This window comes from Schizosaccharomyces cryophilus, assembly GCF_000004155.1.
Source record: "Schizosaccharomyces cryophilus OY26 unplaced genomic scaffold supercont4.9, whole genome shotgun sequence".
NCBI lineage: Eukaryota > Fungi > Ascomycota > Schizosaccharomycetes > Schizosaccharomycetales > Schizosaccharomycetaceae > Schizosaccharomyces > Schizosaccharomyces cryophilus.
This window is the reverse complement of record NW_013185632.1, coordinates 315,481-338,727: the sequence shown is the minus strand read 5'-3', so window position 1 is coordinate 338,727 and position 23,247 is coordinate 315,481. Positions and strand designations below refer to the sequence as shown.

Below are 23,247 nucleotides of genomic sequence, written 5' to 3'. Positions count from 1 at the left end.
TCAAATAAGGTGGATCATGTTGAATTGTTTTGACTATCACATAGGTTGCCATACATAAGGCAGGGCTTAAGATTTCATTTCATTTTAACTGTTAAAATCATCAATTGTGTGTAACTGTGTACGTAGAATATACTGGACCTGTTAGAAATCCCTTATTTAGAATCCTAATGTTCGATTGAAATCATTATGGATTTATGACGCAATGTTGAAGCTTAGTTTTAGAATATTTATATTCTTTCCTTCCTGTACAGGAAAAGATACCTTTTCCAAATATCAAGCAATTAGTTTTTTTACGACAATATTAACGAAGTTATTGGTATATAGTAGATGGGTTCCAATTGCTTTTGTGCATAGGTGCCTCTATCATTAGTTGTTTATTAACCAAAGGATTAGTTAAAGAAAGCACACAGCTATGGATTTGAACTACAGAGTTTTTACTAGCATTTCACAAACCTGGTGGATCGCCGGTCTTGTCCCTACAACATTCGGATGGATAACTGCTGGTCTTAATAAAAACAAAATGGACAGATATAAGACACGCAAGCAGCCAAAATTTCAAGCACCTGATTACGTCTTTGGGCCCGCTTGGACGATTTTGTACTTTGCCATGGGTTATGCTTCGCATTTGGCTTACCAAGCAGATCCCCTGTTGATTACCAATGCTGGTCGCAAAGGTGCGGCTTTGTATCTAACTCAATTGGCCCTAAACTATTCTTGGATGCCACTTTTCTGTTGTCAAAAGCCAAAACTTGCCCTCCTCAATATTGGTGCTTTGACAGGTGTCGTAGGTTGGTTGGCCAAGACATGGTGGCCGATCGCTCCTACGGCCTCAAAGATACTTGTTCCATATCTAGCCTGGCTGGCATATGCTGGTTATTTGGTAAGTGCTTAAGTCTAATTCTGAAACATTAGAAAATAGTGGACCGTGCTCATTCGTGATGAATGCAACGAGTTGATTTGTCTGGTTTATTTGCTCATATTCTATTAGCTTTGCTAGTAAACAGACCTTTCATTTTTTTATTTTAAAAAATAAAAATGAAAATGATATCAAGTAACTTTTTATTTTCTCGCTCTTTTTTCTGTCATTCGGCACAGACAACCGGTTTTCAGTACGTGTTTGCTAAGATCTAAGAAATAAGTGGGGGGAATTTTCGACAGCATATGAATGGGAGATCAAAACAAGAAAAAAAATGCCAAAAAAAATCACTGACTGTCAAGCATTCATGGATGAGCACTGGTGGAATCATGTGAAGTATATGGTTGCTGATCAATAATTATAGAATCTTGGTTATTGCCTGTTAAATTAAGATGACCCATGTGATGGCTGGTCAAGTTTGGGATCCCAGAGCCATGAGCAGTACTTGGATCGCTTAAATCACCAATTGATCCTATGGGATGTTGAGAATGTATAAGACTCGTCGTTACCGGATCGTCCGTTTGGTATACGTCTAAATCTGCAAATGAATCCCCATTTGGTCCCGTTAATTCGGAACCCGGAGTAGTGTGATAAGTATGTGTAGCATTTTTATGAAAGACACTGTTCGGATGCGTCGTAGTAGGTAGATTTCCGTAATCGGTATTATTGGCAGTAGAATGGTGACGGTTAGACACTGGTGGCGAAGGCCTGTCTTCAGTAGTAGTTGAGGGAGGGAAAAAGGACGTACGGGGAGTATTTTGATTAGAAGAAGGTGAATGCAGAAGATTTGAAGGATCCAGTTGCATGACTATTGGATTCGACAAGTTAAGATCTACTCCTGGATCATTTACTGAAAGAGGATTCGAAACAGCGGAGGAACTAGCATTCCGAAGTTGTATGTTTTCGTTGCTAGTCAAGGTAGGAGCATTAGAGGGGGCATTAGAATGTCGATGATGCTGATTGTTGGTAGCTGCAGTAGAATTATGGATCTGAGCATTAATCGAGCTATTAGAAGGACCGATATTCGTAGTGTCTGTAGATGTATGGGAGGGAACAGCTGCAGAAGGAGTACTACTTCTGTTTCCATCTACGCCACCAGGATGGGTAAGAGCATTAGGGTTCGGATTAGCAGAAACGGTATTAAAATTAGAATTTGTAGTAGTACCAAAAATCGAAGGATTATGTTGAGTCTCTTCCCTGGAACCAGTTAAATCCAACCCTGCCGGGCCGCCAGCGGCATTATTAGGAACATGGGAAGAAAGGGTAGAAGACGGACTATCATCTGCGGTATCATTAGTGTCCAAAAATTCGTTGGTAGTGGTGGTCGTCGTAGGGGCTGTATCGAGTGTATCCATCAAACCACGAGTCTCTGATCCGTTTGGGCTTTCCGACTTGCCCTCTTCTAATGCTTCTTGGGCTTTCAGTTGTGAAACTTTTTCTGCTGTTAAAAATCGTCCACCAGGGCCACGGGGGCGACGCATTGCGTGTTTATGTCTTGACTCGTGCAGATAGGGTTTTTTCGTCGTTTGCATTCCACGCAGACGCTCCTCCAGTCGAGCACGAGCTTCTCGCCGTTTGAGAATGCGATGATATTGTTTAGCATTCACATACAGTCCCTCTACGGGTTCGTATGGATTCATTGGGTTAACAGAACGAGTGTTTGCAATGGATGGCAATCGTTTCGAACGTTATAGTAACTTCTTCGTCTACTGTTTTGGTTGGTCCTTTAATTAAGCACAAGCTCACAAGTGTACAGTTGGTTGGTTGTGTAGCCGTACTGCCTGCCAATGGACAGTTAAAATAACGAGTTACATCCTTGTGCGGCTTTAGTTCGGTTTGTGGGGTTATTTCGGTATCGAAAATCGGATAACGAACTACAAGAAAGCGAAAGGAGATATGTTTTCCTTTGTATTGTTTATTTACAGTAAGGATTTTAGAGGGAAATAAAATTGGAGGAATTTTTGAGTCAAAGGGAAACGGACTCAGAAATGCATATTTGAATTTCCTTTTTGAAGAAATGGTACAAATTTTGGAAGGTTCTAAAAGCTCGCTAAAAGCTTAAATGTCACACTAGGAAATAAACGTTTGAGAAAAATCAAGAACAATTTTATGGGTTGTCGACATTTAATATTTTCTTCATCTTCACTTTTATTATACTTTCCTTCTTGAATGGTAAAAATCTAGAGAAACACAACGAAAACTTGATTCTGTACAAACTTGTAACTTTCTTTTCAATATTGAAACCATCAAGTTGTTTGAGACACCATTGAGCAACAAAATCACATGATAAAAAACTCTTCTTTTCATCTCTCATAGCATTTATTCCTTCACTAGATGGTAGAAACCAATTACACGCTCTTTTGTTTACATTACTCGGTAACATGCTACTTGCTAAACTGAATTGTTTATGTTGCTTCTCAAACACAACCACTACGCGTTACTAATATTAGTTGAATTTTAAGGAAACTACCTGGATTTTCCTTGGTTGATTATTTCCTTCTACTTAGATTCATGAATAAACGAAAGAGAGTCGAAGAGTTTGGAGAATCCAAGCACCGTCAGGTTCGACAGCGTATTCTGCAAGAACGCAAAACAGACATTCTTGAAAATCTTGCTTTTGAACGTATGAAATTTACTTATTTCTTTACAATGCTCTTTTCTTTTCTAATGCCTCCCAAAGCCAAAGAAACAATCCCCTTTACTTTTCTCGTTTCTATTTTTAGGGAGGCCTTATTGGATTTTTGTCTTTGTTTTCCTTTTTTCCTTTTTTTTTTCTAGACACAAGCTTTTTACTAACGAATCTCTACATAGTCTCTGATAAAATTCGGCGATTACGATCCAATGCAGGTTTGCTGGCATCCACCATACGCATGAGGGGAGAAATGCGTGTAGCTTCTATCCCACGTGCTCAGAGAAACATGAAGCTTCGCGATTTCCAGAATTTCTTGTCGTCAAATACACCTGTTACTCCGTGGCGAACGTACGTTCCAACATGCCTTCTTGTATCTCTTTTTACTGACCCAAGTTTTAGTCGTATTCAGGAATTCTATAAACTTGAAGAATTGTCGCTGTCTAGGCGGAAACCAAATTCCGCTAAATCAAGTCCCTCCAGGGCTCCTACACCTACTCGAGTTATCAAACAAAAGGCTTCTACTCATGGGTCTTGATTACTTACTACCATAGCTAGTTGTCCTTGCTTTTCCACCTTTAACATTTCATAAAATATTCCTTCTTTCATGATATTTGTCATTGCTAAATGCCGATTAAAATACACATTTCTGTGGCCACTTTCCTGGAAGTTGCTTTTGACTGGCAAACTATATCTGCACTTATTCTTCCTCTGAAACCTGAACAATTTTTCGCATACGGTTCATTGTTTCTCGGAACAAGGGCCGGATCTCATTAATTTCCATGGCTCCCAAGTTATCCAAAGCAAGCTGAACTTCGTTTACCGCTTCCAAGCCTGCTCTTGCCTTGCTTTGTCTCGCTTCCCTGATAGTCAAAAGTATTCTTCGAACTTCCTCAACATCCTCAATGTCATCGGGGCAAGCATTCAGCAGCAAATGTGCAGTTTCCAACCATCGAAACGGCAATTTGGAAAACATATCCATTTCCATTTCTTGTTCTCGCAGGCTTTCTAAATTCGAAAGGTCTAACCATTCCGGAGGCGCAATTCTGGCTCGATGTTGCCTTTTTAATTCCAAAGCCAGCCATAGAGGGACTCTGCACTTTTTTGGAGGCTTCATAATGGGTATAGTTGCGCTTACTAAAGGCAGTTGATCCATAGTTTCTAAAGGAACAATATCAATGTATTCATTTCCTGCTAAAAACTCTATCTCTTCTGGTGAAAATGTTGCCTCTAATTCTCTGGGTAAAGCCATAGTATCGGTTTTTTTACTCTCCAATAAATACTTTTGTGTATATCCAATATATATTTTATCTTTTTTAAATAAAATGGATTATTTATGCTTTTATTGTTATAATTTTCGTTTGATTTTTGAACCCTCTAATTTTTTTGATTGTTTTGGTGTAGTAGACGTTTGTTATGGCTGATGTGCCAAGAACAAACACGTTTGCAAATCTCTCCATTCGATCAAGTATCTCTAATTTAAATTTTAGTTTTATTTTTTATGACTTATTAAGAAGCGCGAATGCAAAACCCTTCTTTCCTGCAGGACTTAATTTGGATTCTCAAATCAGTCCCTAATAAAAGGTCGACGAAAGGGTTTTTGCAAAAATACGCTCCTCTTGGGTTGAACAATGCCTCTTCCAATCTAATAGAAAACAAGTTATCATATGGGCTTCAAAAACGTATAGCAATTGCAAAGATTGCTGATGTAGACTCGCTCGACGATGAGACTCTGTATGGCATTGGTAGAAGTATTTACGGACTCATCCGCCTTGGAATAAATACTTTAGTTGTTCCTACTGGGACTGATTTAGGAATAACAGCGAAGTTCAAAATGCCAGCAGAAAAGCAGTCGAGGTGGACCATGCTCAGCTCCCTTTATTCTCAACAGAACCGAATTATGCGTGTCTCTGATATTTTTACCAAGGCTGGAGTATTAACAAAGCCATGGTATTCTTCTATTTGCCAATTGGGTCCCAATGGTGCCTACCTAGAAGACACCAATTCCGTCTTTCGCACGTTAGCGTCTAATTATACACCAATTATTCCAAGTTTGGCGTTTATGCCAAATTTGAAAGAGATTAGTATAGATGGAGACGAAGTTATTTACGGCTTAACGAAAAGTTTGCATAAGCCAGAGGATGATTACAATGTTGATAGATTAATTATTCTTGATAAAGTTGGCGGTATGCCGTGTGCTAAACGGCGTCAAGGATCGAGCCATGTGTTGATTAACTTAGCTCAAGAATACGAAGAATTGAGAAAAACATTGCCGAAACATCACATAAAAAATCTATTTTTGGCTCAGCGGTGCCTAAAGATGTTATCCAAAGAGGCCTCTGCTATTGTCACTACTCCAAATGAAGCGATGCTGACAAATTCTTCGATGGACAGGAACCCGTTAATCCATAATATTCTAACAGAAAGATCAATTTTTTCCTGCTCTCTACCTCGTGATCGATCGCCTATTACGAAGACTACTTTACTTCGAGCGGGTGTTCCTGTATATATATGTATGGGAACTGAATGTATTACTGATGGATCTGTTTCTTGGGAAAGATTGTGGATGCTAATCAACGACTCTTTTAATCGCACATTGGATATGGAAGCTTACTTGAAGCGTTTAAAAAATTCTCTTGCTGCAGTTATTGTTGCTGGAGATTACGCCGGTACGGCCATTGTTACATACGAGAAAGTTAATGATGGAAAAGCAAAAGTGCCTTACCTTGATAAGTTGGCTGTGTCAAAAAATGCGCAAGGCTCTGCTGCAATATCCGATGTGCTTTTCAATGCAATGATAGAGTTATTTCCTAAAGAATTGATTTGGAGGTCTAGATTGGACAATCCCGTTAACAAATGGTACTTTGAAAGAAGTGTTGGCTCTTTGAAATCACCAAAAACACCTTGGAGATTATTCTGGACTGGGGATATTCAAGTTAAAAACCTTGACCATATTGAACACTATCTCAATGTTATAGATCGGATCCAGCCCACTTGGTTAAACGATTAAGCTTATGAAGGTTCAGTCAATTGAAGGTCGAAATCTTAAGGACGTACTTTTTGGCAAAGATTGGAATTGAAAATCCTTTGATAACTATACAAGAATATTTATATAAAGGCTACGTTGTTTGAATGCATTCTATGGTATTGTTTCTAGATCTTAGGTTTTGACCTCCCCTCCGATGGTGTTGGAACACTGGCGTTGGCACACCTTACCAGTGCACACGTACTGTTCCTAGAAAATTAAGCAAAAAAAGGACGATGTCGTACAAATCTGATCTTTTACATCGTGCTATTGAAAATAAAGTGCTAAAATTTGGTACTTTTACACTGAAATCTGGACGACAATCTCCTTATTTTTTCAATTCTGGAAATTTTACTCATGGGGCTGATCTGAGTGCACTGGGAAACTCCTACGCAGAAACAATAATATCTATGAATGTCGATTTTGATGTTTTATTTGGTCCCGCCTACAAAGGAATCTCTTTGGCCGCAGTAACTGCCGCCAAATTGTACGAAAAGACAGGCAAAAGTTGCGGCTTTGCATATAACAGAAAGGAGGCTAAAAGCCATGGTGAAGGAGGAAACCTTGTTGGTGCAGAAATGGAAGGAAAGCGTGTTTTACTCTTGGATGATGTGATTACAGCTGGAACTGCTATTCGAGAAGCCATCTCGTTTTTAGAACCTAAACACGTTCAATTGGCGGGTATTGTCCTTCTGTTGGATAGACAGGAACGGGTAGAGGCAGCCGTAAATGAAAGTACGATTGGAAAATTGAAGAAAGAATACAGTGTTCCTATTTCATCCATTTTGACTTTGGACGACATTGTCGAATTCACAAGGTCTGAATTATCGACCACCGAATCTGATGCAATGGATGCTTACCGTACACAATACCAGGCCAAGTAAGAGATTCTGCGAACAAAAGCAAAACGCTGTGTTTCTTTTCTGTTAGCAATTGTATACAGGCAAACAAGAACAAAGGCTGAATGAAGATGTATGTGTATCTTTTTTTTTTTTGGGGGGGTTTCTTTATTTTTCTGCGAGCTTGAAATGTTTAGCCAGAATGCAGGGTTATCGTCTGTAAAATGGCAACTTAATAAAAATCAATGACTATAATTGTGCTATGGCTTTTTTCCGAGAGAGAGAATGTTGTTTATTTTAATCAATTATCTTTTGAAATTTCACAGCAAAAGTTCTACAGACGATTGATATTTGACTAAACTACTTTACAGTAATGTATCCGGGTTCTACAAATATTGATTTTCACATAATGTTCTCTCGTTATGTGTTTCATTTCTAACATTTCTATGCTAAAGATTACGAAAAGCGACAAATGCAACACTGACCCATGGTAAACATAGCCTTTAAATAAATCTTGTAGTACTAAGACTGTTTGCTCCATGTTAAAAAAACAAAGTGAAAGTATATCACAGATTGTCTCAACATTTTGACAAGCTACAAACTCGTGAATAACTACAAAGGATAGAGAAAATCAAACGTACACCAAAGTTGGATAACGAATCCTTGAAACAAGCCATTCTTTCCAACCTTTCCTTTGTAAAAATTTTGCATATACAAGTTTCATATACACTTCCTTACTGAAGACAGGTTACAATGTGTCTTGTGGTAATTCTGCTCAAAACCATTTTTTCCTTGGCCCATTACAAATCTATTTTCTGCCAGACCCCCAACACCACAAATTTACTTCAAAAAGAAAGGGGCTGAAAAAGCTTAGAATAATTTTTGAAGGTGACCCTTTATCGTTTTATTTATAGAAAACGTAAAAAGTCCCTGTTAAACAGCTTTTAAGGCTTGTACCCTCTGTTGAAGTTTCCATCGCAGGTGTAAACAGAAAGTGTTTTTTTGAGAAAATTCGAAGAAGTCTTTGTTTAGAGTGATTTTCTTTTGTGGAAAGAAGAAATTTCTTGATTTGTCAAACTCTTGACCTCTGAAAAGGAGTAATCATTTTTGGAGTGAAGTCTGAAAAGTCTTACAAAAACAGAAAAATAAAAAAAAAAAGTGGGAAGAGGAGTAAAAGAAGCTACATAATAAAACTTGGAATTGGAAAGCCTTTTCTTCATACTCATATCTTTACCCTTTCCATTTAAGGGTTTCCAACTTGAAGTACTTGTTTAGAAAGACTTGCCTTTGCATACTGAAAGAACTGAAAACGCACAAAAAAAATATTGAGTTTTCGTATTTAATATAATCTTCAACAGATTATATCTATATGGATCGTTGTTCTTTTATTGACCTCTTTGGGATAGAAAGGAAGTCTGGTTTTTACACCTCTAATTAACTCTGAATAACCATTGCAACAATACTCTCCCCTTACGAATTACCAGGAGCATTTTATTACCTATCTTTTGGAACACACGTCTCTCTTTTAGTTTGTTACCGCCAAGTATATTCTTGTTTTCTCTTTCTTTTTTTTCTTCCTTCGTTTGTTTTTTTTTTTTCTGTTTGCTTTTTTTTTTGGGCTATAGTTTTGCTTCAAGTACCCCCTTTTCTTTAAGGCATTTATAAAGCTTTAGAAGGCTTAAAGGTCGCTATGTTTGTTAGTCATGTTAAGAAAACAATATACTCGGGTGTAAACGTTTACGAATGCAATATCAATGGCAATTTTTTAATGAAACGATGTCATGACCAATGGATGAATGCTACTCAAATTCTCAAAATTGCTGAGTTAGACAAGCCTAGGCGGACAAGAATTCTGGAAAAGTTCGCCCAAAAAGGGCTACACGAAAAAGTACAAGGCGGTTGTGGAAAATATCAAGGTATGAGTTTATTTCCCAATTTATTTTTCTTTTAGCTAATAATATTAGGTACGTGGGTTCCTTTGGAAAGAGCCCTTGAGCTAGCCCAGGAGTTCGATGTATATTCCATTATAAGTCCGCTGCTGGAATACAGCGAGTCGCATATGAATTCTGCCCATTTATATACACCTCAAAGCATGCAGAAACCATCTAATAAATCGGTATCCTCCTACCCCTCCAATAATGAATTCTGCGTGTCACAGCCTTCATCCGAATCATATTCTTCGCAAGAATTGCCTTCTGCTCCTAGAATGCCGGAGTTGTCAAATTCTTTAAGCCTTCAACCAAATGTTTCTCAAAGTTCTATCCTCTCCTCTGTGGATTTTAATGATGCTCTCGGCCTCAAGGAAGTTGTTCCCAACTCAAAGCATTATTCCCAAGCCTTATTAGACTATTTTTTACTTTCAAATAATACCCAACCTCCAGATTTCGTCTATGAACGACCGCCCGATTGGGATGTCAATGCTAGTATTGATGAAGATGGCCATACTGCGTTACACTGGGCAGCTGCTATGGGAAATCTGGAGATGATGCATGCGCTCTTACAAGCAGAAGCTAACGTCGTATCTGTTAATTACTTACAACAAACCTCCTTAATGCGATGTGTTATGTTTACGATGAATTATGATCTTCAAACGTTTGAGCTTGTATCAGAGCTTCTACAGTCTGCTCTTTGTATGACAGATAGCTTTGGCCAGACCGTTTTCCACCATATAGCACTTTTGGCGTCTTCAAAATCCAAGATGGAAGCTGCTCGCTATTACATGGATATTTTGCTTCAGAATTTAACTTCAACACAATCTGTTGAAGTTGCAACGCAAATACTAAACGTGCAGGATGATCGTGGAGACACAGCTCTACTCATTTGTGCTAGAAACGGTGCTAAAAAATGCGCAAGGCTGCTCATGGCTTTTTACGCTTGCGCAACGATTCCAAACAATCAAGGTCAATATCCTTCTGACTTCTTAACTTCAAAAGAGATGGAGTTTCCTTTGGAGCAAGAAGCTACGAAGGGATTCTTCGACGATATTACGGCAGAAGGTGCCTTACGGTCTTCGACAAATAAGCATCCTTCTTTTTTGAAAAATTCATTGATGAAAAATGCCTTACCGAATGTTTTATCAAGAATTAAAGAGTTGACGAAATATCATGAAAGCTCACTCTCGGATAAGCAGACCACGTTCAGTTTGGCAACGGAGGTATTAGAGCAAACAGTTCGCGAAAGTGAAACAAGCCAAAGATTGTGGAATGAAGCTACCCATAATGAGCCAAACTTCCTCTCAAATCAAAGAAATGAGTTAAAAAGTACGTTATTGCATTTGCTTGAATTGATGAGAGCTGCAACTTATCAAATAGAAACGTTTCAAGCACTTCAATTAAGCAAGTACGTCTCCTATTTTTCTCAGATTTGGGGAGAGAATGATGAACTGGACTTAGTTGGAAGCCATAAAATTTCCAAAGTTTCCTCAGGCTCTCGTATGGAGCTTGAAAAAGACCCCTCTGGACACGAAAGGCAAAGGATGGAACTTGGAAAACAACTTGCTATTTTACAAAAAAGAAGAAAAGAAAAGATTAAAGACATTTTGGATATGATATCGTTGGATACAATGAGTTCTTCTAGAGCTAAATAACTTGCGACGATTTTTACGTTTTGGAAAATTTCAGGTTATAAACTTCAATCTTTTCTTAAAATGCTTTATAAATTATTTAAGATGGATTCACGAATCTCTCTTGATACAGAGCGTGTATTGTACTAATATTCATCATTTTTTATTAGGTTTTTGTATAGGTTTATATATTATTATTTTTTGTTTTATTTTATTTTTCTTGTTCTTTTGTCTTGTTCCTTAATAGGCGAACGTAAATCTCGACGTATAACAAAAATTGACAAATTATACTGATTTCAAGTTTCGTATTAACCAGCAGTACCAACCAATTTACAAGTATGTTGTAAGAATAATTATTTATAACTCCAAATTGATGCCCGCATCATGAAGATTCTGCTTTGCCTTCTGAAGCCATTGGTCTCGTTCATCATCAGAAGTTTCATTTTTGGCGAGTTCAAAACACAGCATTCCAGAATATTCATACAAAGCTTTATTTTGGTTAAACGGAGGAGAAAGCATATATTCATTCAACGCATTCATCGCTCTTTGGTATTCCTGTCTCTGAATTAGCAGTAATATGTATGCAGGGAAAAATTGCTCAGACTAAAAAGATCTCATTAGCTTATGTTAATTAAAAGAAAAAGAAATACTTAATCAATCAATCATATATAAATAAACACTTACCGTTAAGGAACGCTGTGTACGGTTTTTATTTGGGTTTGCAGGAAAACGAGCGATGAGACGCTCCAAATATTCAGTCGAAGCATCAGGTTTGATTTGATTCAATATTTCTAAACCGATGTTCCACAATTTACAGATATCTACTCCTTTTGACCGCAACAAAAGAGAGAAGGCGTGAAACGCTCGGTGATAATCTTCACGTAATAAACAAAGATGCATCAATGTGCAAAGAGCATCTATATGTTTCGTTTTGAATCTTGAAGCCGGTAAAGGTATTTTAGGCACAGACGTATTGCTCTCCTTCGGGGCAATATCTCGTAAAGTCGAACGTTTGTTTCGTACTGTACAGGGATTAAACATATTCTATTCCCTTTTAAAAAAATTCTGAAGTCTGTCTAATGTTTGTACAAAGGTCAATCAGCCAAAATTCATGTTAAAACCTCGACGCCTCAACAGTGTCCTCAAGTAAGGTGAAATATGTATTAGAAGAATGCTAAGGTGATTGAGAAATAAATACTGAAAGCTGAACAAAGTCGATAAGGGAAACAGAAACCATGAACTTACTTAGTGCTACACTCCTACATCGTTTAAAATTATTGTATTTGAGAATTCATTAAATAATGAAATGAAGACATTGATAGATGAAACAAATAGTATACCTGTTTATTTTTATCCAACCGAATTATCCAAACTATGAAGAGAATGAAAAGTGCACCAAAACTATATTAAAATAAAAATAAAAAAATCCATACCAAACCATAACTTTACCTTCTTTGAGTTTTACCCAGTCCACGTTTACCACTGAATAAGTGCTTGGGTTTTGAAGCCAAAACATGACGGTCACTTTCGGAGGCTCTAGCCATACGGTTACGGTGTACCTGCTTGACACGATTCAAGCGTTCAGCATAAGAGCGACCTCCTTCAGAATGCAAACCTGCATCACGTCTGTTGCTCTGTGAGCGGGGAGCGACAGATTTGGAGCGCACTTCAGATCCTTCCTGCATAACTACGTCTGCACCAGACAGACGAGCAGATTCTTCGGCAGCTCCAGAGCGGGCGCGTGAGCGAGCACGCTCGCCAATAGAGTGGGAAGGAAGACCAGCGCTCTCCAAAGAAGACTCCAACTGATCCAGAGTACGGACACCGGCAGTACGAGGCAACATGGGACGATTTTTGATCTTCTTGTGACGAGAAGCCATTCTGATAAGTTTATTCTTTTCACGGATTTTCTCAGCCTCAGTAAGAAGGCGCTCCTCTTCTTCCTCAGGAACTTCTTCATCAGAGTTATAGTAACCTTCATTTTCCATGCGCTCTTCCTCTTCGTCCATAGCAACAAGCTTGGCTTCAATATCAGGGTCGACATAATCGGCCACGTTTTTGCCATCAAGCAACTCAGGAACACGATCGTACTTCCATTCAGGGTTAGCGAGCATGTACTTATCACGCAAATTAACATTAAATACACCAGCACCACCATTAGCAGCTTCAATATCCCGAGCAAGAATACGGCGGGTGGGATCTTTAGGATCATAAGCACGACGGTTCTTAACAGCATCGGGAATGATTGCTGGACGACTGGCATTATCACGGGCAGCAGGTTCTGCCAAGTGAATACGGTTCAAGACATTGTTCACACGTGTGCCCTTCAGTTTCTGCTCAACGCGTGCAGCCAAAAGGGCTTCACATGCATTGTTGCGGACGTCCATTACACCCAAATCACTAACACAACTGGTTTGAACCATTTGCACATTTCCATCTGCCAAAATGGATTGAATCAACTCTTGGCTTTCAGGGTCCAAATCTTCGGGTCTCATAACATCGACCTTGTTGACCACCAAAAGAGTAAGTTTGTTGGCAAACAGAGGCTTAATGCTGTGATATAATTTAACTTGAGCAGCAATGCTGTAACCGCACATTTCTGAAAGATCCATAAAGTACAAAACAGCAGAACGAAGATGAGCCATCGCAGTGATGGATTGCATTTCAATGGTATTCATTTGTTCCAAAGGATGATCAAGAATACCTGGTGTATCAATGACTTGCCAGCGAAGGTATTTGTAATCAAAATGACCAACGAAAAGAGATTTAGTAGTGAAAGCATAAGGCTGCACATCGACCTCTGCGCGAGTGACCTTGTTCATAAAGGATGATTTACCAACATTAGGGTATCCGCATACCAACAAGGTACGAGTATTAGGATCAATCGAAGGCAAACGAGACATATGTTGACGCACTTGCTCCAAAAACCCCAGTGAAGACTTTTGACGCTTGATAATTGTGGCCATACGACCCAAAGCAGCACGTTTGAGTTGTTTACAGCGATAGAGACTGTCACCGTACTTTAAAAGGCGAATATAATCACGAGCCACATTTTCAATCAAGTGCTTTGCGGTAGAAAGCTGCGATAAAGCAATTTTCAAATGATCTCTGTCATAGAGGATATTCAGTAAATCTGCGTGAAAAGGATGGATGTCGTCGAGTCTAGGGAACTCTTGAAGGATAGCATCCAGCTTTTCAGTACAAGTATCTTGAGTAAATTTTACTTTTCTGCCGTAGAAACCCCGAATACGAGAAATCTGTCAAATCGTTAGAGTCAAGAACAACCAATTATTCTTTCTACTGAACACATAAGAGTTCTTATGTCAAAGTAGAAGTCCTTCCACATACCTTAAAGCCAGATCGAATGACCGTAGGCGTCTTTCTTTGAGTACGAGAAAGAACGACGTCCAAGAACGTGTTCACGTCCGGAATTGGAGAGATGTTCTAAACAAACTCATGTTAGTGATATTTAGAAAAAGAGAGCCTGTTTCTTCTTACCTTGAAAACTGCCGTGGCCATTGGGGTAGAAGTTGGTAGATGGCAAATTTGCTGAGGGCAGGATTTTTCGGCGGTACTTAAGAAATGGTTCTGAAAATTTGCCAGTGTACACAAGTTCGAATCCAGGACACATCCTATTTTAATAACGAAAGAAGGAAAGAGCGTTAATAAATATAACGCACTGCGCAAATTATCTGTAGTAAACAAAAAAGCGTAGGATTGGAAATGTCAAAAAAAAGGCCAAGTATGCTTTTACCGTATTAGGGGCCTTTGAAATTCTTGATGGACCTTTTTATCATTTTATATTAATATGATTCCTTTTCTATATTCATAATTTCAGGCAGGTGTTTGCTTCTGGTAAACAAAATTAAGAAAAGTACAAAGGCAACAGAAGTAAAAACACTTTCATGGATAAAAAAGACACAGAAAAAGTCAGGTAAAAGGGTGGAAAGGAGAACGAAAGTTATGCGTAGCTTCCAGTTCACGCCTTGATGGAGCATAACTTGTGAATTTACGCATAGTAACTAGGAATTCATTTCATTTCATATCTTCCCATGAATACAAACTTTGAGTAGTGAGTCTTCTGACTCTCCGTATTCTCTGTGGTTCATTTATTTTTTGCGTATACCGAGATATAGAACCAGTGATTGAAGCATCATATCAATCTCAGATGTCGTTATATTTAATTGTCGTGCTGTTCCTCTATACGATGATGAATTCAACTTTACTTTAACCACCTATTTTTCTTTTGGTCCTTTTCCAGATTGAAAGAAAACAAAGTCTTCACCTCTTACTACTCGTCATATATTTCTTTTCGTTCATGTCGCTGGCAGCAGTAGCTCAAATTACTTCTACTTCGAATATATTAAAAAATGCGAAAATATGTAAAGACCTAATTGGAGAGGCTGCATCCAAGGGAGCGAAATGCGTTTTCTTTCCTGAAGCTTCTGACTTTATTGCTCACAATGTACGCTTCAATTTTCAGACTACACTCCTTTCCCCATAATCATCTTTGCAGCTGACCTAAATGATAACTAGAGCTCTGAAGCTTTACAATTAAGTCGTCACCCTGACTGTTCAGCCTTTGTAAACCAAATATGCGCTGAAGCTAAGCAGAATTCAATTTATGTACAAGTATGAAGCTGTTCTTTTTGCTCCTCAATTTCAATTTTTGCTTACGTATTGTACTTTAGATTGGGGTTCATGAGCCTTCTGCTATCGAAAACAAGCTACTAAACAGTTCTCTTCTTATAGAACCCGATAAGGGAATTGTTCAGCGATACAACAAGACTCATTTATTCGACGTCGACATTGCAAATGGTCCAGTTTTGAAGGAATCAAATACTACTGTAGCAGGTAATGCAATTCTTCCCCCGTTCGAGACTCCATTAGGAAAAGTCGGGTCCGCTATATGCTTTGATTTACGATTTCCAGAACATGCCTTAAAACTTCGTAACATGGGAGCACAGATTATAACTTACCCAAGTGCTTTTACGCAAAAGACAGGCGCTGCTCATTGGGAAGTTTTGCTTAGGGCCCGTGCGCTTGATGCTCAATCTTATATTTTTGCTTCTGCTCAAGGGGGGAGCCATAATGAAATACGAGCTAGTTATGGTCACGCTATGGTAAGTGTATATGTATTTATTACGGTTTGCTAACGCACTCGTTTGCTTATAGATTGTTGATCCTTGGGGTAAGTCGACAAGCTTTGCGCTTTTGAACATTATTTTCTTTTTACTAACCTATGTAGGAACGGTCGTTGCTCAATACAGTGATCTTGCATCTCCTAATGGTCTCATTTTCGCCAACGTCGATTTAAACCTTGTTGAACATGTTCGAAAATTCATTCCCTTATTTCGAAGGAATGATCTATATCCTGCTATGTAAATAATATATTATAAATATATATTGAACCCTTGCTCTGAGTGGTGAACATATGTGAACACTGATCCGAGCACACAGTATACCAATCCAAAAACAAAACCCCATTCTCATTTGTCATACAGTAATCGAACAAATATATTTATATAATTAATGAAATCCTAAATGCAAAATTATAAGAGGATATCAAGGACACTATTCATTATAACTTCCCAGAACGAAGAATAGAATACGGGAATTAAAACTAATAACAATGATGAAAAATCGAAAAGAGAAGCCTTGATAAAACACTTCCAGAAAAAGAGGATTTGCAAAGAAACAAAAGTAAATACCAACGTTATTTGGTCGCATTCAATGATCGATCAAATGGAGGATTAGGATGAACCAAATTAAAAAAAAGTAGAGTATAAATTAGGAAAAAAAGAAAAATGGATGTCAAAAAAGTCAAATGTTAGTATACTGGGATTGGTCAGAGGCCTCGATTATTAGTTGGAAGAGGATTTAGGCATTAATTGAGAAGCCACGATACCAACACCAATAACTGTTATTGCTGTTATCATATTGCATCCACTGAAAATATTCTCGTGAAAAAACAGCGGTAATTTCCAGTCCTGTTTGGAAGTGCCACTGTCATGATGATCGGCACGTAGTAAGCGAAACACGACCATGCCGTTTTTGTCGCTCGAATATTCCCAAGGTTGACCCTGATTTCGAAGGGAACTAAAAGGGGATATCCTAAGCTTTTCCAGTGGCAAAGACGGAAAATTGATGCTTGCCATTGTTGCGCAAGTATTGTGAATGAGTTGTTCGACATCGAGTTTCGATGGCAGTTTACATAAATAGGTGTGGAGAATATCTGCTCCATTATTATCCAATAAAAGCTCGATGATTTTCTTTCGGTCATCCATGACTATTTGAGCACAGGTATACACGACCGCAGATGGATGGGAGGATAAAAAAAAATCAAACAATCTGCCCACAGCAGAAACATCGGAGATATCATGCGCAAACCATGTGATTAACCAAGACAGCGCAAAGTAGCACTGTACGTCGGCCTTTTTTAAATATTCGTAGAGAATCAAATCACGATACCGAATAATCTCTAAAACGAGCTGTAGTTGTTTGATCGTGGCATCCAACGTTGGGAGCATAAAGTCTAAACAACAAGCTGATTAATAACTTTGGAAATGTAAAAAATGCAAGGGAACACTCATGACGTACCTCGTAAGCGATGAAAAACTAGATGCTCCATTAAAGGAAGAGCATGGGAGTAAGGAAGTGTAAGCAACACAATCTGTGCAATGTCATGAAGGCCTTGATAGTAGCACAACTCTGGGTATCGCTTAAAGATTGTACTTAGTAATTTGATCAATTGTGAACGATGTTTTCGAAGCAGTATTGGATTCAGCTTATACTGGAAAAACGATCTCTCCGAATCCAAATGGACTTGAACTTGGTCTGCATAGGAAGATTGGACGGATGTTTTAGCAAAACATTCCATTCGATCTTGTGAAGAGAGCCCACTAAGGAGAGTCCCTGCAAATCAGACGCGTTAGTAAGATCAAAATTAGTCAAAAGTCGAAATATTTTCTAACAACAACATACAAGCAGGCTTTCGAAAGCTTTTCATAAGAAATCCATGTCCTGTTCTACCAATTTGGGATAGAGTATCCAAGTCAGAATTTATCAAAGCGACTTTCACGTCAATTTTCCGTTTCTTCAGCTCTTTCTTCTTCATATCATTTATGCGTCCACCGCTACCTCCCCAAAAGTGCAAAATTCTCAGGAATACTATCGTCAGCTTTGTTATAAGGTATGTTCAAATCGATGTAAAACCTGTACAACTACAGAATCGATTTGAGCAACACTGGAAAATCTAAATCTGTATTTAATTTCTTTAAATAAAAAAAGAAACACTCAATAAGCTGTTGCAAAGGTGAAGTTTGTGGACTGATCAACTATTTGTGGACTGACTGACTAATTGTTGTCTATTAGGTATGAGGTGAAGATTATGGCAAACGAAAAATTCATCACTACGATTTATTGCTAATTAAATGGAAAAACGAATGTTAAATTCATAATTATAAATACAAAAATTAATAAACGACAATGAATATAAAAGCAAAGAATCATCGGCATGTCTTTTGTACCTTGAACAAACAGTGTAAAATTAAGAACAAATAAATAATAAATATTATAAGAAATAATGAACAGAGAAATAGATGGCCGAAAGGAATCAACAGCGAGAGAAACTCAGGAAGAACCAAGTGTCATTGAAGTCATAAAATCATAATTAAGTTCCCCTATGTCTGTATGAGCTTTTAGACCCGCTTTTATAGATCCAGTAGAGGTATCCATTTGTTAGGCTTTGGTGAGATTTTAACACACCATCACCAGAGTTTTGTTGATACATTATGAATACCAAAGAAAAGCACACGGATCCACTAGATACGGAAGGTTAAAATCCCTTTCAAGCTTTGCATATGTCACCAAATGACTTGAATTGGGACCAATTGCTATGTAAATCATTTTATACGAAAGAGACTCAACATCGACAGGATTGGCATACGCAAATCTGCATAACCAAGATTGCTTAATATCTTTATAAAAAAGAAAAATTCTTTATAAAGATTTAAAGAAATAAAATCTGATAACTTTGATTGTTTTATAAAAAAAGCGATTGTAAACAAAATGTTACTTGTTTCATGGTAACAACGATACTTTCCGTTGCTAATACCAAAAATAATAAAGATGGCTGGTAAGTCTAATAGAGTCATGTCGCAGATTTTTTTGTTCCCTTTGTCATAAAGCCAATTTATCTTTTGGAGGGTAAAAAGCACACAAATTGATATCACCGATGAGTTCTGTAGAACTCGGGAGGTTGCATATCTATGTGACACCTGAACAATGGGAAGAATGGAGTCCTCAATGGAAACGCTTGATCTATCGTAACCAGTATGAATCGATTTTCAAGCATTCAATGGAAGTAAAGCCATTTCAGTGCCTGTTAAAGTTATCTGGGGTAATGAAATGTGTTCCTCTTTCGCATATGGGAGTCAATGAACATAGACTGAGCAACAAGGCTTCCTTCGCCATTACTACTCTTACCTCATCTTCCTTTTTGAACATTAGTCTTCAATTTCGTAGTAAAACGATTCCTCATGTAGTGGGTGAAGCTGAGATTTCTCTGGATGAAGCTTTGACTGAAGGACTTCAAGAAACGATCTTACCTCTAAAATTGCATCCAGAGCAAACAGAAGCTTATGTCCGTGTAAAATTAGTTTATATAAAAAATAAGCGAAAGAGGGAAAGAAAAAAACGAGTTCCTTCTTCTTTCCAACGATACTCAAACCGGCATAACTTCGGCGTTCATCCTCCTAGAGCGTATTCTGCAACTAGCCTGAAGACGCTTCCGATGCCACAGAAGCAAGTTGATCTTCTTCAATTTAGTGAAGAAAATGAATTGCAGGATCAAGGATATCGTCCAGTTCATTTTGTTTTCATGACTACACCATTCTCTCCATCTTCTTTTGATGTTCCAAAGACCTTCAAAGCATGACTTTTATCATCTATAGAGGCTAATTTTTCATAAGTTTTAAGTATGCATAGCATGACCTCTTTTCTTTTTTTTTTTTCGTTTTATTATGATTTTTCACATCTTTTGTTAATTTTCCTTATGTTCCGGCTTCCATATAAGTTTTAAAATGGGGTTGCATCAAAACAAGAGAATTTATAGAGTTTATAATCTAATATTCTACTATCTGAAATGGTTTTTCGTCAATTAACGTACTGGCTCCCCAGTAGGTAGTTTCCACAGATTGATTGTCTATCCATAAAAGTGACTTTGATACCAAGTCATTCTGCGCGTCAAATTAGTAAAAGCTATCGAGTGTAAGACTATTGAACATACCAACACATGGATGCATCGCCCATGATCCCAACCATAATTGTCTTTCAGTATGGAAACAGTGACATAACCAAGTACCTCAACAGCTTCTAACACAAAGTTCTGATCTTTGCTAAGTTCTAATGGTAATGACCTAATATAACGCTTGCCGGCAATTTCTTCAATATCACAGCCTGGACCAAGGGGTTTTAAAGCTTCCACAGCACGAATAATGTCATCTTCTGTTAACAAATCATACCCAGAAGCTTCGTTTTCTTCGTTCAAAAATTGGCAAACTCGGCTGCCAGAGACGAGTCCTCCATTTTCCAGTTGTGTTGCATGACAAACTTCAACCACTCGAACAGCGACTTGTAAGTAAAACTCATTCATACCAACAGCCGACCATGCAGACTCACCCGATCCACTTACCAGCGGATCTAAGCCGACTTTCAAAGACAGTTTTGTAAATGTTCTACGAAATTCAGCATTGTTGCGAATTTCAGCTGCATGTTCTTTAGCAAAATTTTTCAAAGCCTCTTGAAAAGTGGAAAGTTGAGAAGCAATCTCTTCAGCTTGTTGTTCTATCAATTCATTGCCTACTTGTTCATATTGTTTGAATGGATCCTTGTTTAACGCGCCAATGCCAACTCTTTTGTGCATGAATAAACTAAAACCTCACGGGTCTCCAAGAATCGATAAATTGAATATAAAACTACTCAATCTTCATTCAAGCGCTTGTTTTGCTTTCGACATGTTCAAGGGCACACGTAAACAAAACGCGTTTTCAGAAACCTTTAACGACCACGCTATACCACACAAACACCATATACCGCGACTGTTTGCAATGCGCTAATCGGTGATTCATGCAAGAGTAAACGAAATCGAACTTGCGCGGAGCATACAACATTCGTTGGATGCTTGTTGGCTTCAGAATAGAATCCAAAGGAGAATCCTTGCACTTTGGAGTGCAATTTTGTAATGCCTCATCGAACGGTCCTGTTTCGAGGGAATTCGTTCGTTTCTTTTTCGACAATATCGTCGGGAAACGAAAGTAGCGCACATGGAGATGAATCTCTTGGACAAGCCGATGAGCCTTTAACTACAGAAGCCCTTGGAAGATGGACAGCTAGGTTCAACAAGAAGCAGGCAAAAATGTTTCATGAGGCTTTTGTCAACGCCTATACAGATATGCAACAGAAATACGCAAAATTGGAAAGTCTCCAGTGCCAGATTTTGAAGTTACAAAGGTTAGTAGCTGAAAAAAAGGACTTACTACTTCAGAGATCATCCCCATTGAATGCTCCAGGAAGCACACATGAGAAGAAAGGATTTTTTCGAAAAAAACCGAAATCTTCATCTTCGACTTCGTCTTCAGCTTCCTCTGGATTTTTTGCTCCTAGTCCTGACGTTCGCAGTTCTACTTCTCGAGATCTGGTCTTAAATTTCTCTGCTATCCCGTATAGTGCATATTCCGCTGCTTCTTCCCCGGCTTCGAATGCTTCTTCTGCAGCAGAAGAGCAACAGCTTCCAAATTCGCCAAACCAAACTTTGGAATCTCAGGTTACCTTATTGCAAGGTAAAGCTTATCAGCTAAAGGAACAAATCAAGTTATCACAAGCCAACATGCATAAGCTTTTGAGAACCTATCCTAACAGTCCTGCATTATGAAATGTAGTCGGATAATTCTGTCGGATGAGTTGTCAAATACTCTTAAGTATCTGTTAGCTGGCTGATATCTTTTTTCTGTATATATGCACAAGGGTATTCTACAAAGGCTTTCAGATCTGTTTTTGAAAGGTTTGTATTTTCTTTTCATTCTAGATTTTGTTCATTTTTTATTTATTACATCCTCCTGCTTCTGTTATACTTCACTTGTTTATAATGTTTCCTACATTTATGCCTGTTACTTTGTTACTTTTGTTGAACTGTTGGACGTGTGATTTCTTCCAACTACCTTTAAAATTCATCGTTTGTTGTAGCAAGAATTTCCTTTATTCTCTTGTTTTCTTGTTTATTATGATTTATGTGTATGAATGCACTGTCTCGGTGATCAAAGTCTAATGTCTAACTAGAGAATCGACGGTCTTATATGAAGTGGCCGCTATACATTCGAGGTATGAAGCCAACAATGCGCCTATACCCGACGTAGCTTTACTACTTGTCGGAAAAAGCTTCAATTATGGCTTAGCTTCACCTCATAATTTTGATTTCGCTATAGCCATTCAAGAGTCTGCGGAGTTAGTGTGTAGAAATGGAAATCTGGATGCATCTTTTCTTACGGAGAAGATAGAACATTGTAAGATTTTTACTTTATAATTTTCATTTGGTGTTTGTTAACAGGCAGGCAAACTTTTGGGATCATCACCTATTGGATATGCTTTGTTTGCAGATGCTATTAATGAGAGTGTCTTATCATTCTTAGAGCAGGTGAGTTAAACAATGGGCCTGTGCTTTTTCCCCAAGCATGCAGAGCAAGGTCCCCAGCCTAATTCTAAACTAACGATTGGGCCATGCTAACGTCGTGCAATAGAGCTCAAAGGTTTTAAAGCTGAAATTTTTACTTCTTTTTCCGTTTAACTTCAACTTGAATGAAATGAAGATCTATGAGATTCCCAACGACATCCAGAATATTCGCAGTGGAAAGTGTGCTAGCATTCCTTTTGAAATCACTGAATATCCATCTGGTTATTCCTCTGCCTTGCAAACTCTATCTCAACTTGACTCAACGGAAAATGAAGATTCTATAAATGCAAATTCTCAAAGATTTACTGTTAAAAAACTTCAATCGTGTGCTTCTCATTTGAGAAACAAACTCGAAGATCTCTCACAGTTCTCCCTGACAGATTTGTCGTCAATTTCCCATGCTTGTCGGCTTTTAGATTCCATGGATGTCCCTAGTGACACATATCTTAATGAAAAATTACAGGTTAATATGATATGCAACCTACAAAAGCTTTTGCATTGCACCAATTTAATTGAAAAATACTCGAACTACGTCGCTGCTTAATTTT

The 23,247-nt window shown here is 38.1% G+C and overlaps 15 protein-coding genes across 15 annotated transcripts; 9 read left to right on the top strand and 6 right to left on the bottom strand.

Annotated features, from left to right (window-relative positions):
• Positions 1-90: 90 nt before the first annotated feature.
• SPOG_04316 (CCAAT-binding factor complex subunit Php2) lies at positions 91-2,670 on the bottom strand. Its single transcript, XM_013170392.1, has one exon. The coding sequence runs from the start codon at positions 2,554-2,556 to the stop codon at positions 1,222-1,224; it is 1,335 nt and encodes a 444-aa protein (XP_013025846.1). The 5' UTR covers positions 2,557-2,670; the 3' UTR covers positions 91-1,221.
• Positions 413-892, top strand: SPOG_04315 (tspO/peripheral benzodiazepine receptor; the record flags this gene model as incomplete). The annotated part of the gene is made up of 1 exon (XM_013170391.1): positions 413-892. The coding sequence occupies one exon, from the start codon at positions 413-415 to the stop codon at positions 890-892; it is 480 nt and encodes a 159-aa protein (XP_013025845.1).
• A 658-nt stretch (positions 2,671-3,328) lies between the features above and the next one.
• Positions 3,329-4,917, top strand: SPOG_04317 (borealin Nbl1). Its single transcript, XM_013170393.1, has 3 exons — positions 3,329-3,539; positions 3,728-3,896; positions 3,948-4,917. Exons 1-3 carry the CDS (start codon positions 3,428-3,430, stop codon positions 4,081-4,083), a joined length of 417 nt encoding a protein of 138 aa, XP_013025847.1. The 5' UTR covers positions 3,329-3,427; the 3' UTR covers positions 4,084-4,917.
• On the bottom strand, positions 3,639-4,959 carry SPOG_04318 (GINS complex subunit Psf2). The gene has a single exon (XM_013170394.1). The coding sequence runs from the start codon at positions 4,795-4,797 to the stop codon at positions 4,246-4,248; it is 552 nt and encodes a 183-aa protein (XP_013025848.1). The 5' UTR covers positions 4,798-4,959; the 3' UTR covers positions 3,639-4,245.
• Positions 4,960-4,961: 2 nt separating this feature from the next.
• Positions 4,962-6,555, top strand: SPOG_04319 (acetylglutamate synthase Arg6; the record flags this gene model as incomplete). Its single annotated transcript, XM_013170395.1, has 2 exons — positions 4,962-5,013; positions 5,060-6,555. 2 exons carry the CDS (start codon positions 4,962-4,964, stop codon positions 6,553-6,555), a joined length of 1,548 nt encoding a protein of 515 aa, XP_013025849.1.
• A 150-nt stretch (positions 6,556-6,705) lies between these two features.
• SPOG_04320 (orotate phosphoribosyltransferase Ura5) lies at positions 6,706-8,000 on the top strand. Its single transcript, XM_013170396.1, has one exon. It carries the CDS (start codon positions 6,807-6,809, stop codon positions 7,452-7,454), a length of 648 nt encoding a protein of 215 aa, XP_013025850.1. The 5' UTR covers positions 6,706-6,806; the 3' UTR covers positions 7,455-8,000.
• Positions 8,001-8,204: 204 nt separating this feature from the next.
• SPOG_04321 (MBF transcription factor complex subunit Res1) lies at positions 8,205-11,668 on the top strand. Its single transcript, XM_013170397.1, has 2 exons — positions 8,205-9,325; positions 9,374-11,668. Exons 1-2 carry the CDS (start codon positions 9,100-9,102, stop codon positions 10,993-10,995), a joined length of 1,848 nt encoding a protein of 615 aa, XP_013025851.1. The 5' UTR covers positions 8,205-9,099; the 3' UTR covers positions 10,996-11,668.
• Positions 11,065-12,172, bottom strand: SPOG_04322 (RNA polymerase I transcription factor subunit Rrn11). Its single transcript, XM_013170398.1, has 2 exons — positions 11,656-12,172; positions 11,065-11,574 (listed from the first exon to the last, which is right to left on the bottom strand). The coding sequence occupies exons 1-2, from the start codon at positions 12,010-12,012 to the stop codon at positions 11,329-11,331; spliced, it is 603 nt and encodes a 200-aa protein (XP_013025852.1). The 5' UTR covers positions 12,013-12,172; the 3' UTR covers positions 11,065-11,328.
• Positions 12,173-12,253: 81 nt separating this feature from the next.
• SPOG_04323 (GTP binding protein Nog1) lies at positions 12,254-14,595 on the bottom strand. Its single transcript, XM_013170399.1, has 3 exons — positions 14,470-14,595; positions 14,320-14,415; positions 12,254-14,228 (listed from the first exon to the last, which is right to left on the bottom strand). Exons 1-3 carry the CDS (start codon positions 14,488-14,490, stop codon positions 12,417-12,419), a joined length of 1,929 nt encoding a protein of 642 aa, XP_013025853.1. The 5' UTR covers positions 14,491-14,595; the 3' UTR covers positions 12,254-12,416.
• Positions 14,596-14,894: 299 nt separating this feature from the next.
• SPOG_04324 (bis(5'-adenosyl)-triphosphatase) lies at positions 14,895-16,521 on the top strand. The gene is made up of 5 exons (XM_013170400.1): positions 14,895-15,436; positions 15,508-15,603; positions 15,663-16,094; positions 16,147-16,162; positions 16,220-16,521. The coding sequence occupies exons 1-5, from the start codon at positions 15,290-15,292 to the stop codon at positions 16,354-16,356; spliced, it is 828 nt and encodes a 275-aa protein (XP_013025854.1). The 5' UTR covers positions 14,895-15,289; the 3' UTR covers positions 16,357-16,521.
• SPOG_04325 (GTPase activating protein Gyp10) lies at positions 15,271-18,358 on the bottom strand. The gene is made up of 3 exons (XM_013170401.1): positions 17,956-18,358; positions 17,572-17,886; positions 15,271-17,506 (listed from the first exon to the last, which is right to left on the bottom strand). Exons 1-3 carry the CDS (start codon positions 18,086-18,088, stop codon positions 16,836-16,838), a joined length of 1,119 nt encoding a protein of 372 aa, XP_013025855.1. The 5' UTR covers positions 18,089-18,358; the 3' UTR covers positions 15,271-16,835.
• Positions 18,359-19,070: 712 nt separating this feature from the next.
• Positions 19,071-21,103, top strand: SPOG_04326 (uncharacterized protein). Its single transcript, XM_013170402.1, has one exon. The coding sequence runs from the start codon at positions 19,208-19,210 to the stop codon at positions 19,907-19,909; it is 702 nt and encodes a 233-aa protein (XP_013025856.1). The 5' UTR covers positions 19,071-19,207; the 3' UTR covers positions 19,910-21,103.
• On the bottom strand, positions 20,097-20,987 carry SPOG_04327 (EAP30 family protein Dot2; the record flags this gene model as incomplete). Its single annotated transcript, XM_013170403.1, has 2 exons — positions 20,261-20,987; positions 20,097-20,210 (listed from the first exon to the last, which is right to left on the bottom strand). Exons 1-2 carry the CDS (start codon positions 20,894-20,896, stop codon positions 20,097-20,099), a joined length of 750 nt encoding a protein of 249 aa, XP_013025857.1. The 5' UTR covers positions 20,897-20,987.
• Positions 21,104-21,214: 111 nt separating the features above from the next.
• Positions 21,215-21,904, top strand: SPOG_04328 (uncharacterized protein; the record flags this gene model as incomplete). The annotated part of the gene is made up of 1 exon (XM_013170404.1): positions 21,215-21,904. One exon carries the CDS (start codon positions 21,215-21,217, stop codon positions 21,902-21,904), a length of 690 nt encoding a protein of 229 aa, XP_013025858.1.
• Positions 21,905-22,252: 348 nt separating this feature from the next.
• SPOG_04329 (uncharacterized protein) lies at positions 22,253-23,243 on the top strand (the record flags this gene model as incomplete). Its single annotated transcript, XM_013170405.1, has 4 exons — positions 22,253-22,263; positions 22,309-22,532; positions 22,581-22,663; positions 22,767-23,243. The coding sequence occupies 4 exons, from the start codon at positions 22,253-22,255 to the stop codon at positions 23,241-23,243; spliced, it is 795 nt and encodes a 264-aa protein (XP_013025859.1).
• Positions 23,244-23,247: the final 4 nt, after the last annotated feature.

Coding starts and splice junctions, on each gene's coding strand:
- SPOG_04324 (XM_013170400.1), top strand. CDS start 15,290: ATGTCGCTGGCAGCAGTAGCTCAAATTACTTCTACTTCGAATATATTA. Junction 15,437..15,507: donor CTGACTTTATTGCTCACAAT/GTACGCTTCAAT, acceptor AATGATAACTAG/AGCTCTGAAGCTTTACAATT. Junction 15,604..15,662: donor AGAATTCAATTTATGTACAA/GTATGAAGCTGT, acceptor ATTGTACTTTAG/ATTGGGGTTCATGAGCCTTC.
- SPOG_04316 (XM_013170392.1), bottom strand. CDS start 2,556: ATGAATCCATACGAACCCGTAGAGGGACTGTATGTGAATGCTAAACAA.
- SPOG_04325 (XM_013170401.1), bottom strand. CDS start 18,088: ATGAAGAAGAAAGAGCTGAAGAAACGGAAAATTGACGTGAAAGTCGCT. Junction 17,887..17,955: donor AAGCTTTCGAAAGCCTGCTT/GTATGTTGTTGT, acceptor TCTGATTTGCAG/GGACTCTCCTTAGTGGGCTC. Junction 17,507..17,571: donor AGTTTTTCATCGCTTACGAG/GTACGTCATGAG, acceptor CTTGTTGTTTAG/ACTTTATGCTCCCAACGTTG.
- SPOG_04322 (XM_013170398.1), bottom strand. CDS start 12,012: ATGTTTAATCCCTGTACAGTACGAAACAAACGTTCGACTTTACGAGAT. Junction 11,575..11,655: donor GTACACAGCGTTCCTTAACG/GTAAGTGTTTAT, acceptor AGATCTTTTTAG/TCTGAGCAATTTTTCCCTGC.
- SPOG_04318 (XM_013170394.1), bottom strand. CDS start 4,797: ATGGCTTTACCCAGAGAATTAGAGGCAACATTTTCACCAGAAGAGATA.
- SPOG_04326 (XM_013170402.1), top strand. CDS start 19,208: ATGAGTTCTGTAGAACTCGGGAGGTTGCATATCTATGTGACACCTGAA.
- SPOG_04323 (XM_013170399.1), bottom strand. CDS start 14,490: ATGGCCACGGCAGTTTTCAAG. Junction 14,416..14,469: donor TGGCCACGGCAGTTTTCAAG/GTAAGAAGAAAC, acceptor GAGTTTGTTTAG/AACATCTCTCCAATTCCGGA. Junction 14,229..14,319: donor TCATTCGATCTGGCTTTAAG/GTATGTGGAAGG, acceptor ACGATTTGACAG/ATTTCTCGTATTCGGGGTTT.
- SPOG_04321 (XM_013170397.1), top strand. CDS start 9,100: ATGTTTGTTAGTCATGTTAAGAAAACAATATACTCGGGTGTAAACGTT. Junction 9,326..9,373: donor CGGTTGTGGAAAATATCAAG/GTATGAGTTTAT, acceptor TAATAATATTAG/GTACGTGGGTTCCTTTGGAA.
- SPOG_04317 (XM_013170393.1), top strand. CDS start 3,428: ATGAATAAACGAAAGAGAGTCGAAGAGTTTGGAGAATCCAAGCACCGT. Junction 3,540..3,727: donor TGAAAATCTTGCTTTTGAAC/GTATGAAATTTA, acceptor ATCTCTACATAG/TCTCTGATAAAATTCGGCGA. Junction 3,897..3,947: donor CCTGTTACTCCGTGGCGAAC/GTACGTTCCAAC, acceptor CCCAAGTTTTAG/TCGTATTCAGGAATTCTATA.
- SPOG_04320 (XM_013170396.1), top strand. CDS start 6,807: ATGTCGTACAAATCTGATCTTTTACATCGTGCTATTGAAAATAAAGTG.